The sequence below is a fragment of the Anser anser genome (assembly GCF_964211835.1).
Source record: "Anser anser genome assembly, chromosome: 22".
Taxonomy (NCBI): domain Eukaryota; kingdom Metazoa; phylum Chordata; class Aves; order Anseriformes; family Anatidae; genus Anser; species Anser anser.
In genome coordinates, this window is record NC_139743.1 from 5463046 (window position 1) to 5475466 (window position 12421).

The 12421-nt window shown below is 55.0% G+C and overlaps 1 protein-coding gene across 7 annotated transcripts in view; it reads left to right on the plus strand.

The window, feature by feature from the left end:
• GRIK4 (glutamate ionotropic receptor kainate type subunit 4) overlaps nt 1–12421 on the plus strand; it is a 171000-nt gene that overhangs the window by 113689 nt on the left and 44890 nt on the right. For all 7 annotated transcript variants that reach the window (XR_014574624.1, XM_083808314.1, XM_083808317.1 and 4 more), the window contains 4 exons: nt 1975–2072; nt 5141–5306; nt 8992–9170; nt 11964–12017. Coding sequence is in view for 6 of the 7 variants with exons in the window: in XM_083808314.1 (XP_083664440.1) it covers nt 1975–2072; nt 5141–5306; nt 8992–9170; nt 11964–12017 (497 nt within the window). In the remaining variant the exon portion in view is untranslated. The remainder of the gene's footprint in view (nt 1–1974; nt 2073–5140; nt 5307–8991; nt 9171–11963; nt 12018–12421) is intronic.

Consider the following 12421-nt stretch of genomic DNA (forward strand, 5'->3'; position numbering starts at 1 on the left):
TTTCTCCTGCGTGCTCAAAGCAATTCCCCGCCCCCCAAGGACTTTTGCCCCGCCGACCCCTGGCTGAGCAGGGCTCGGCAGCCCCTTGGTGGTGCTGAGCACACAGCACCCAGGGGGCCGCCGCTGTCTGCTGGGCGCCACTGAGACGGCGTGCGGGGTTTTCAAACGCCGGGGCTCTTACTCGAAAGGATCTCCTTGAAGAGGTCTAAGTGCCTGTAAATTTTTAAGCAGAGAGGAAAAGCGAGCGCTGGGTTCCTTTGAAGATGCCACAGGAAAATATCGCTCGTGTTCTGCTTCAGGCTGAGACGGTGCAGGGCGAGAGCGCGCGGAGGGGAGGAAAGCCCCAGGGAAGGTGTTTGCCTATCACGGGCACTTTCTGCGAGAAGTCGGGGCAATTACCATGCGTAGGGACGTGGTAATGTATGGAGGTTTTTTCTAAGTAGTGCTTGGAGAGAAGTAAAACAAAAAATCCCCAAAGGGACAAACTCAGGTTTTGGCTTCGTAATTCGGCCATGAAGCTACAGAGGCTTGTGGAGCGTAAGGCTGGAAAGGACCACCTCAACTGTCTGATCTGGTCTTCTGCAGAAAGTGGGCTGTAGGCATCGGACTACTGAACGCTACACCCAGCCCTGTATCTTGCTGGTTTAAAAAACAAAACAAAACCAAAAGCAGCACAGTATATGCCCTCACCTCATGTCCAGCCTTGATTTAAGGACCTGAAGCTGATAGAAAACCTGCTCTGCTCCGTGGTATGACAGTTTCGATGATGAATTCTCTTCACTACGAAAAAAATATGTTCTGGTTTGAGTTTTTCTAGCTCTTCTTTCCAGCTGTTGAACAGAGCTAACTTCTTACAGCCACCGATACGTAAACCGGAGACCTGAAGGGGCTGCGCGCTGAGGCGGACCAGCCGTGCCGTACTGAAGAGGCAGCATCTTTAAAATCTCCGCTTTTCGATATCTTGGTTTGGTTTTACATATGACGACGCTGTGGGATTGCTCCTGCCAGCACTGACAAGTAGCTGTGGTGCCTCGCTTCTCCCCCGTGGTATCGTCTTTATTCAGGAAGAAGTCGCTCGGTGCTCATTGAGCAGCTTTGTCTGCCCGGTGTTCCTGCGGCTTCTCCTGTCCAGGGAGAAAGGATTCGTGCATGGTGGTGCTGAAGCCGCGGCTGGCAGCAAGCCTTCCTGGGCCCTGGGATCCAGGCACGAGGGGCTTTGCCTCCTGTTTGCAAGCAAAGTGCTCCAGAGCAGCGTTTCGGAGCGACACGGCGGGTTGGGATTGCAGCGGGCAGGTGCCACCAGCTGGGGTAGTCCTTGGAGCGCCACTCGGCCGGAATTTGTGCAGCAAATTAAAAGGACAAAAGGTTGCAGTTTAGCCCGGGAAGCTTGAGGGAAGAGATTTAACTTCTTCATTTTGTCAGGGCCTTTTGATTGTTTTGCTGACCTTGGTGGCACGGAGCCAGAAGATTAACTACTGCCAGAAAAAAAAAATAAAAAAAAAAATCAAACCCGGTAATGTGATCCTTAGCATTGCCACTGAGCTCTGCAGAGGATGAGGGACCAAATTCAGACAAGTTTGTTTGCTGCTGGAGGACTCTTTGAAGCGAGGTCACTGCTGCCTTTAGTGGCCTCCATAAACTTCAGTTTACATCGTCCCTGGAGCGTAATAGCAGGTGGCGAAAAAAAGCAAAATTTTAAGAGAGAAACCCTTGTTCTCAGTCGGGGGTGGGGATGTGGGGTTTGGGGGAGAGCTTGGGGGGGATCTGGAAATGCTGGGGAGAGACGGAGAGGTGGATGCCACAGGCAGGGTGACTGCTTCGGAGGGAACAGGGGGATTTCGGGGGGACACGAATGGCAGGGAGTGTATTGTGTGTGTGCAGGAGGCGATGCTGTGCCGAGCAAGGTGAAGCAGGTGCTGCCAGCTGGAAGCAGGGTGGAATCTAACGCACGTTTCATCTCTCTGCTGCCCACAGTGTGCCAGATCCTTCCCAAAGGGGTGGTAGGCGTCCTGGGACCTTCCTCCAGCCCAGCCTCCAGCTCTATTATCAGCAATATCTGCGGGGAGAAAGAGGTAAGTGGGAAAATCCTGTGCTGGGGCCCCGCAGAGATCCTGCCCCCGCTCCCCATCCTGCACCCGCCGGCTGCCGGGTGCTGCTGGGGCTCCCTGGGGGCGCAGCGTTTGGCTGGGGGTTTAGGAACCCTGCATCAGGGTTTTGAAGTTCCCTCTACCCTGAGCAGTGATGCCATCGTGCAGACCCCAGCAGAAGGGCTTTCTGCAGCCGAGAGGGTTTCGGCTGAGACCGTCGTGTCCGTGTTGAGTCCCAGCCGACTGCAGACCCAACGTCCAGCTCTGCCTCCTCCCTCGCCTTGCTCTGCCTCTGCCATTTCTTGTTCAACCCTGGCACTCCTTTTGCCTCCTCTCCTCTCCATCCCTGCTCCCCAGACCCTCTCCAGCCGGTGCCCACGTGCCCCACCACCCCCAGTGCTTTCTGTCCTCGTGTCCCAGCTGCGGGGCAGCGCGGGGATGCTGCTGGGGGCAGCGACCAGCCCGTGGCACTGCAGGGCACCCTTGGCAGAGGGGCCTTGCTGTAGGCATCTATTTGCTGTGCCTTCTGATGATCAGAGCTGGCAGGTTGGTTTATCTCCCCTCCTCTTAATGCTCACGTTCTTGCAGGTTCTTCTTTTGCCATTTCCTCTCTCACTTCTGCCTCCCTGGTCCTTGTTTTCGTCTCTGTCACCTTTAGCTTCAGCTTCCCTCACGTGCAGTGCCGATGTCAGTATCAGTGCTGATGGGTGCAAGACCCCAGCTTGCTCTGGAGGATGCAGATCCCAGTCCAAGGGACTTTGTGTGTGTCACTCTGTGCACTTTTTGCACAGTCCCCTTGGGAAGCTGCACCCCTTTCCGTCTGCTGCTGTTCCACCAGTGCAAGCCCTATAAATCTGCGTCCAGGCTGCGTGCCTGATTTAGTGCTTTATAAGCCTTGAACTGTCTTGCACTGATCTAGCTCTGGTCACGGGGAAGAAATTGAATTCTCTTCTCCCAGTTCATCCCTTTAAAGCCAGATAACGTCTCTCAGCCCTTTGGTGGGCGTTCGGGAGCCTCCAAGCGAGAGCAGTGCCTGAACGGAGCACTGGAAGTAACTTGCATTCACAAATGAGTGCTGTCCTTTGTTCCGTGAGAGCTGCAAGTGCTGAGGAGATGGAGGAGGTCTGTTAGACCTAGTGCTCTGGGCTACAGCGGGATGGGTCTCCTGAGTGTATTTTGCAGTGCTTTCTGCAGTTAAACGTCCCAGACACGTGCTCCATCCCAGGCAAAGGCAACTCTGCAGTAACGGATTGCAAATGTTTTTCCCCTAAAATCCCCATTCAGAGTCTGATCTAAGTCCCTTTATTTTCCCAGAAATGAAAGGCGAGTGCTAGCGCACTTCCGAGGTACTTGATTCTTGAGCATGATCCCAGCTGCCCTCCCAGTGATGTAAACCCGCAGCAACTCCCTGTGATTTATATCACGGGAGCATCGCTCGGTGCCGTCGTGCTAAATGCAGCGTAGCGGCCCAGCCGGAGACGTCACACTCAGACCTCCACAGGTGAAGGAGAGAGAAAGTGTCCCGTAGTGCTGCTCGGGCACCGGCTGGAGGAGTGACGGGCCTGATGCTCACCAGGAGCCTGGGGAAAACCTGGGGGAGGCACCTACATCTCCTGCGGCGCCTTGCCTGCCAAAGATTCCCTTCCCTCCTGCCCAAGGAGGGGAGCTACAGGGGGCAGAGCCCTGGGGAAGGAGAGGAGGGCTCGGAGCGGGAGCTGCAGCCAGGGCTGCCATCAGCTCGGGGTGGTGGCTGCCTTCCCCCCCCCCATCCACATCTCTCTCTTAGCGGTTGCTGCTGCAGGTCTCAGACTCCGTCTGGTTCCCAGAAGCGACCAACAGGCTCGTACAGGAGCTGCCCTGTCTGCTTTGCTTACAGGAACCTGCCTCGTGCTCGCGCTCTGCTCCTCCCCTGCTAACAGAGCTCGGGATGAGGGCTGCAGCGTGAAATCGAGGCAGATAGCAGCTTCTTGCTCTTTAACTTTCCTGTTGCTAACCAGCTTACGCTGCCAACGAAGCAGCCATCACAACCTACTGATGGCCCTTCCCAAGAGGAGGGAGATCGGAGGCACGGGATGATAGCTTCTGGAAGGGCTAATAATGGAAGAAAAGAGGACTTGACAGTCCTCTAATGAAGCAGAAGCAGATGTTTCCCTTTCTGTCCTCCATTTCTTCCAAATAATTCACTCAGCAAAAGGGAAATGATGTTACTGGCCCCCACTTGGCTGCCCCCCCGGTGTCTGGGTTCCCGTGGTGCAGGGTGGCAGCGGAGCTGCTCGCAGGGAGCCCGGGGGCTGTCCTGCAGCGCAGTGGCATCCCCGTTCCCCTGCCCCCAGCACCCTGGGAAGAAACATCCCTCTCCCACCTCCTGCTCTGCTTTATTAACGACAAGCACAGCGATACTGGGACTGGTGGTTACAGCCCTGCTGGAGCTTGCCCGCTGCACAGCCACCTGTTACCTCGCTGCTGATCAAAAAGCCCCAAAGCTTCTGGCCGCTGCATCTGTTCCTCTCTCTCGCGAGCCTTAGTGGCGCAGGGTCATCGTGTTCCTCCCTTCATCTCTCCTAATTACCTGGTGGCACGCGGGGACTGCAGGCGGAGGCGGCCGGGCAGCCCTTCAGCCAGGCAGCACAGCCCAGCACGGGCTGGGCACCTGCCTGCGAAGCAGCCTCCGCATTTACCCAGGCAGCGAGCCCGAAACGAAGTGCGGGCCCGGCTACAATTAGTACCCAGTCTAATTAGGCTGAAGTCATCCGGAATGGTTTCCTGTGCTGTAATCACAAACCCCGTTGCCTTTCTCTGAGTGGCTCAGCAAGACTTTTCCTGATCCACTCCTTCCCGTGGCTTCTCGGGGCTGTGATAATTATTTTCCTCTGCTCCTGCACAGATCCCACCCTCCTCTCCTCACTCCAGCGATGCTTCTGCGGTTTTATTGGGACATTTCACTTTCTGCATGCTGTGCGTTTCACACCTAAGGTCCTTTATGGTAGATTTACTTGTTTTGATTTCTTGTTTCCCTCTCTAATTATATTCCCTTTCCCCTCCTCCCCACTTAGGTTCCTCACTTCAGAGTGGCACCGGAGGAGTTCCTGAAGCTGCAGCTCCAGCGCTTCACCACGCTCAACCTCCACCCCAGCAACACCGACATCAGCGTGGCCGTGGCAGGAATCCTGAATTTCTTTAACTGCACCACCGCCTGCCTCATCTGCGCCAAAGCTGAATGTAAGTCATCCCCAGGCGGGGCTAGCAGCCCCCCTGCTCCTGGTTGCCCTTTTTTTCCGTCTCCCTTTGCATGCTCGGTGCTCGTTGGAGAAAGACCGGGGTGGCTGGTGTGTGACGGCTGCAGGGCTGTGCTGCCTCGCTGCCGTGCAAGGTTTTGTAGCAGGGGCTCTTCGGGCAGAGCAGCCTGAAACAAGGCAGACCCTCCCCCAGGGCACGTTTTCTACCCTGGTGCCCTGTGGAGGTGTTTGTTGGAGGAGGAAAGGGCATGGGGAAGAGACTCTCCTGCCTTCTGTTTGACTATCTGTGGAGTGTTTTGCTTGCACAGATGGGTTTGGGGGAAAAAAAGAGCCTTAAGCTTGTTTCTGGAGATTATTCTAGGCAATTTTTCACTTTTTTGAAATATCTCTCTCCCAAACCCACGTGCAGTTTGTGGCCTAAAAGCAGGACTTGATTAATAGCCTCTACACCGCACACCCTCTTGGGCTCTGTAGCCATACATCTGCTGGTAATTGTGCATCTGGATGCTGGAGTGTTCACCTCAGCGAGCCCGGATTCATCTCTGCATAACTCTCCCAGCATGGCAGGAGCAAGCTCTGCATCCCAGTGCTTCGAGCAAAGCGTGTCCTGTGCCTCTGGAAAGTCAGCGTGCGGGCACGTAGCTGGTGTGGGTAGCCCAGCCCATTTTGCTTTTAATTTCAGGTAGCCAGATTCATTAGCACTAGAGTTTACCTTACCAGCCTAGACAGGGACTTAAAGGGTGTGCGTAGATCCAACGAGAGCCCTGGAGTGCTGGCAAGAGCTTAGCAGTCTCCGATGGAGGGGCTGAGTATCTAGGAGAGGCAGCATCCTTCCTAAATTGGGACAGGCAGACTTCACGCCGCCAGCTGGGCTAGTGGCACACTGTTGTGGCAGATTCCTGCACAGGGACAGAAGGAGTAAGACAGTGTTTGCCTTTTCTTTTTGCTTTATGAACCGAGGAGATGACATCCTCAGCATGTGTAATCATTAAATTGCTTTTTGCTAGGCACGCTCAGGTTTTACCCAAGCAGAGGACCTGACCCAAATCCTGCAATTAAAATAATTCAAATAGTCTTCTGCGTCACATTTAGCGCTGGAATTTTTTATTGTGGAGCCCTAACCTTAAGAAAAAAGGAAGAAAAGAAAAGAGGAAGAAAAAAAGAGGGAAGAAAAGATAATTGGGTGTCCCGACCTGCTGTGCAGCGTGCTCTCAGTCCTGCCCTTGCTGCTGCCAGGCACAGAGCACACACGCACACCAGCTCGTTGCCCTTCTCCCCAGCTACCTGCAAAAAAACCCCAAAACCCACAGGTGTCTCCCCGTGAATGCAGCCTGGTGTTAATGTGGTTCTTCATTTAACTGGATCAGAACCTCTGTTGGCAATTGCTTGCATTAGGTTATCACCCTTTTAATTGAATCACTTTATTTTCCTCTGGTGTTCCTGGGTAAATGTAGGATGTGCTGCGCAGCCCAGCTCCAGGGGAGCAGTGGGATGGGTGCCTTTCATGCCAGTGCCTCCTGCTCCTTGTGCTCGGCAAGGACCTTATCTGAGCTAGGATTGAAGCACAACTTGCTCTGACTGTCACAGAGTGCAAGAAAGGCAGAATCCAGCTTTGTGTAGGAGCACAAGCCCTCGTTTTCCCTTAGGACAAGCAGTGCTCCTAGGCACAGTCCTCAGACAACTGACTCGAGGCACTCTGGGCTTTCGGAAGGTTCCCCGGAGGCACATACGGGAGTGTAGGAGCTGTCTGCTCATCAGTGAGAGGATCTTGTTTTGAAGGATGTTATTATTTTAGCTCCCTGGAGGGAAAGTCGTAGCTGTTTTGGTTAAAGTACAAGGCTGTGTGATGGGACTCCTGGGTCCTATCCCGTCGTGCTCGTACTGTCACTGGAAGAAGTCGCATCCTTCCTCTGAGGACTGGTTGTCGTTTCTGCTGGCAGAAGCAGAAGATGACCCTCAAAGTCGACGGAGTTAGGCCAGCGTAAGTGTACCGCGGTGGTGAATAGAATAAGGCTGTGTGACTCCGGTTCTCTGGGGTGTGGAATAATTAGGTAGCTTGTGGATTGTCCTGACCTGGAAGGCTTTGTGCGGTTCTACACAGTCCTCGGCCTGAAAAGTCAACTGCAGAGCGGCACCGGGGTGGATGCCTTCGTAAGAGCTACTTGGCAAGCTCTGACAGCCAAGGGGAGGGAATAACAGCCAGTGTTTAGGAACTGGCCAAGGAACTTGGCCCCATCAGGGCCAAGGATTGCACCAGCAGAAACCCCACAAGCAGAACTGCAGCAGAGGCACCCTGGAGGAGCAGGTTTATCTGCAGGGAGTTTAGAGGTGGCTTGCTCTTTCCCCTCCAGCACCCCCCCCGTTTTGTGAGGTTTCCATCCCCTCGCAAGCCAAACTGTGGTGTAAACCCAGCTGTGTCCTGCAGCTGCAGGGACCCCCACAGCAGCCCCTGGGACCCCAGGTCTGCCCCATATTTCTCACTTCTGCAGCACCAGGTCTTGCTGGGCCGAGCTGAGAGAAACTTCGGTGTTCACGGGGCTGCTGTTCGGAGTAACCTGTGTGATCCCTTGCAGAGGCGGGCTAAGGCGAAAACAAACCTTGCAGGAAGCAAATGTGCCATTCACGTGAGCCAGCACGCAGAGCAAGTAACCAGGTGAGGTCCAGGCTGTGCCTCCTGTGCACAGGGGGAGTTCGCCGGCTGCTGAGAAGGATCAAGAGGAGACGTGATCCAGAGAAGCCTTGGCTGCTGCTGAGACCCTTGCTGAGTTCCCACCTGCAGCTGGGGAAAATGCACTAGGCAAAAGCATCGTAAAGAGTTCAGGGCACACTCAGCTTGCTGGAAACCTCTCGCTGTGAAGGAGAGGCTGCTTGGCTTGGATGGATGCCCGTTAGCACGCTGCTTTGTTACCTTGGGGAGGTGCTGGGAGCCCGTGAGAGCAGTGCTCTCTGCTATTACCACGTTGGGTCGGGTGGCTCCGTGTCCCCTGGGCTCCTGGTGAGGAAGGGGCAGGTGAGGAGCGGGGCTCTGACCCAAGCCTGGCCCCTCCATTGTCTCGGCCTGGCGCCTGCTCGTGGTTCTGCTCCTTGCATTTCCTTCAGCTCAGCTTTTCTCCTTCCTTTTGGGCCGTGTGGCCACGCTAGCTGTCTGTGCCTTGCTAATGATTAAATCCTGTGGCCTCCGGTCAATCAAAGTTGACAGAGGAGGTTATTTCCCGAGGAAAACCAGCAGCTGGCTGGAAGAGACAGATTCTATCAAATATTCTTTCTCCGCTAAGAAAAGCTGCAGCAGGAGCTTTGACGTCTTGTTAGACATCAAAGCAGCCATGCTGGAAGGAGCCCTTGCAGTGACCTCTCTGCAGGGAGAAACTTCAACCGGCCGTGCCGGAGGCGAGAAGGCAGAGGGCTGGGGGGGGCTGGAGGGTGCCAGGCCTCCCTGCTGCAGGTACTCACATGGAGGGGCTCCATCCATCCTTCCCCGGTCCTTGCTGCCCCACGAAGGAGCCTGGGCTGCAGCCACTGGTCCTCTCCTTTGTCACGTGCAGCCACAGAGCTGCAGGGCTGCTTCCCAGCAGGAGTGATTGCGGAGCAGGGTCGAGGTGCGTTTGGAACCACGCCTAAAACATCCAGGTGTCTATTCATTTATTTTCTCCTCTCCCTTTTACTTGCAGGCCTTTTAAACCTGGAGAAATTGCTTCGCCAGTTCCTCATCTCCAAGGACACGCTCTCGGTCCGAATGCTGGATGACAGCCGGGACCCTACCCCTCTGCTGAAAGAGATCAGGGACGACAAAACAGCCACCATCATCGTGCACGCCAACGCTTCCATGTCCCACACCATTCTGCAGAAGGTGGGTGCCCACCAAGCGTCACGGCTGTCGGTGCTGCTGCTTCCAGCCAGCCAGAGACAGCGTGCAATGCACGAGCGAGCACGTGCAGGCGTTACCTGAAAAGGGAGTGTAAAAATGCCTGCAGTGACGCTGGAAATGTTCTCTGCTGAGAGAGGAATTTGCCGCTGATGGAGTTTCTGGGGGAACTAATTTCCTCGTGCTTTTCAGGACTGTAGAAACAAAGGTTTGATTGCTCGGAGCCGGTATGTTTGCTTTCTAGAAGTGGCGCCTGCCCGTGGCTCCTGGTGCCATCAAACAGCCCCGGAGGGCTGCTGAGTGCTGTGAAATTAGTCAATCGGTCCAATCGTTTTTCCTTTTTTTTTTTTTCCTCCAAATATATTTCTAACTTTTTGCTTCCTCTTTGATTGTCTTATTAACCAAGATTTTATTTTAATCGTGTTTATTTTTAAATGGTCTCTTGCTGCAATTTTTAGCGTTTGTTTTGATAGCCTACTTCAAAATTGAGCAGTGGCTCCAGATGGAGCCTGAAGTTGTGTGTAGTTCCCCACATCCTGGAAGGAACAAGAAGTACTTCTTTGAATCAAGGCCGAATCCAAGCAACGGTGTCCCCCTTCCCTTTGGCTGCTGTTGCAGGCATTACCCATGGTGTCCTGGCCGTGTTATCAGGGCGCTTCAGCACCATCTCAGATTTATCCCTGATGACAGCCAGCTGAAAAAATTAGCGCTGTTTTATTATTCCCCCCCAGCAGAAGATTTTTATTCTGCTTCTTGCAATTTTGCATTTCTAAATAGGCACTTTGGGGTATTCTGGAGGCACCTCCATGCCTTTTTTTTTTTTTTTTTAAATTTTTGGGGTGTTTTTTTCCCTGGTCCCCATGTCAGTAGGGCAGGAGCCTGCTGCCCCCCTCCCTCCTGTTGCTGTAGTGACTTCCCGCAGGCACAGGGCAGCGCTCGGGCACCCGCAACCTCCCTTCCCTGCTCGGGCATCCTCCTGCCACCACTGATGGAGATGTCAGAGACTGCCGCGATTTTTCAGCAGTTCAGTAAAACCTGGTGTAGTCTGCCCGGCCAGAGGATTGTAGGAGTGGGAGGCTGTAAATAACGGGCTTGTGATGCGGCATCACGAGCACCTGGGGAGGCTGGGAAGTGTTTTCTTTACGGAGCTGCAGCCGGAGCAGGGGCTGAGGAGCTGCGCCCTGCCCAAAGGTGACCGAAAGCAGGAGAAATGCGCCAGCGTTTTGGAAGCGCCATGTGGAGGAGCTGCCTCGGCAGAGCTGGCCTGCCTTTGGACGACGAGGGAAACGGCGATTTCTCATCTCACCCTCCACATACGGTCTGGAGACACATGGTTGCTTCCTCGATTACCAGCCTGGCCCGGCCGCCCACCTGGCCGCGGGCGCGCCGAGCGGCTGGGAGCGCTGCCGCGGAGCCGCTTCGTGGCTGCCTTTGATTTTCTGCCCTTGAAATCAAACAGGCTGACTTCAAAGTAGGTCACGCAGCGCTGACATTATCGCTGTCCCCAGCAAGGGGGAAGGGAGGGACGTGGGTGCCACCTTTTATTGTGCAGGAGTTTCGAAACGAGGCAGGTTTTTTTTTGCAAAGCTGGCTGAACGCTTGCTGTGGGGTCGCGGTGCTCTTCTGGTGAAATGATTTTTTGCTGTGGCCGTTTTGGCCCCTGTTTGAAGGACACAGGGTGTCAGCGTGTGACTGACGGGCTGGGCACAGCCGGACCGAAGCCACCGTCGGTCCCTCCCTGCCTCCAGCGCCTCCGGGCGGTCTGGGGCGATGGGCAAACCTCCTCGCCAAGGTCCGGCAGCTGATTTGAGACCAGCTGTGCTTGGCAGCGAGACACAGGCTTTCGGGAGGATTTGCAGATTAATCCTGAGCATCTGTTCCAACAACCAACTCCTGGTCTAATGAGAACTTTGAATTTTGGAGAATAACTTCAACGATCTGGTCTGTGGTCTCCAGAAGAGATCATCTCACAGACAAACCCACGTCCTTCTCCCTGCATCCCCATACACTCTCACCCTCTTCTTTTCTGCTCCCGAGGCCATCACAACCCTTGTTAAATTCTGGAGAGTGGTTGGAGTTGCTAGGTTTCGTTCCTGTTAATTAATTTTCGGGACCGGAGCTCGAATCTGGCAGACGTACGTGGGGAAGGCACCGCTGGGATGACTGTGCTTTCTCTGCAATTCCACGGGAGCTTTTCCTGCCTCGCTCGCCGCGTCCCAGTGCTTGTAGCAAAAGGAGATGAGCGCTGAGCCCTTTCGGCTGCTGCGTGCCCTCGTTATGTTCAAAAATTACCTTAAAAAAATTCCCTCGTTAAGTAGATAATTGAAGAGGAGAAAAGTAGTACCAATTAACAGGGAAGCAAACTTCACCTCACCTCTCTTTCCTCAAAACGCGGCAAAACCAAGGGACGTCGCCCAGGGGCTCTGGAGGCTTCAGGATCCCACTCAGGGGGTTGGTACGGGCTGCTGGGAGGGGGACAGAAGCTGTTGCTCCCAGGGGCTTCCTCCTAGCAGGGTGTTTTTGTGGCGTGCCCCGAGGGCCCGTCGCGGGGTCCGGAGCTGCCAGGCAGCCCTGTGCAGGTGCGGAGAGGAGACCTCGAGGTAGGCTTGGTGCTGCTGGACTTAATTCCACGTTGTGCTGCTGTGTCCCAGCCATCCCGACACAGGGGGGAGGCAGCAGCGATAAGGACGGGAAAGGAAATGTGGCCCCGTGTGTGTGCTGGAGCTGAGATGGAAGATTGCCAGGCTCAGGTCTAATCTCCTTTCCTCTCCTTCGCAGGCGGCCGAGCTGGGAATGGCGTCTGCCTACTACACGTACATCTTCACTAATCTGGTAAGATGTTTTTCACAGCTTTTCTCGGGCGTGCGTGTCGAGCCATGTTAATGGGAGCTGATCTCCCGGACCCCGGGGAGCACGGGGAAGAGCTGCCTGCGTGCGGGGCGGCGGGGGCAGGAGCCGGGGGGGTCCCCACACAAACCCCGTTAGCTAAGGGGTGGGAGGTGAGAGCGCTGCTCCGTGCCGTGCAGCGGGGTTTGCGGATGCAAAAAGGGTTTGGGAGAGATGCGGTGAGATTTGGGGTCCACCAGGGGATGGGTGGCTCCTGGGTGGTTCTGGAAGGGGCACGCTGGAGGTGTGAGCACAGGATCCCGCTCCCTGCTCTGGGAGAAGAGCAGGATGCAGGATGGAGGAGGGATGGTGCTGTAAACGCGGAGAGGCAGAGCGGGCATGACTTCAGC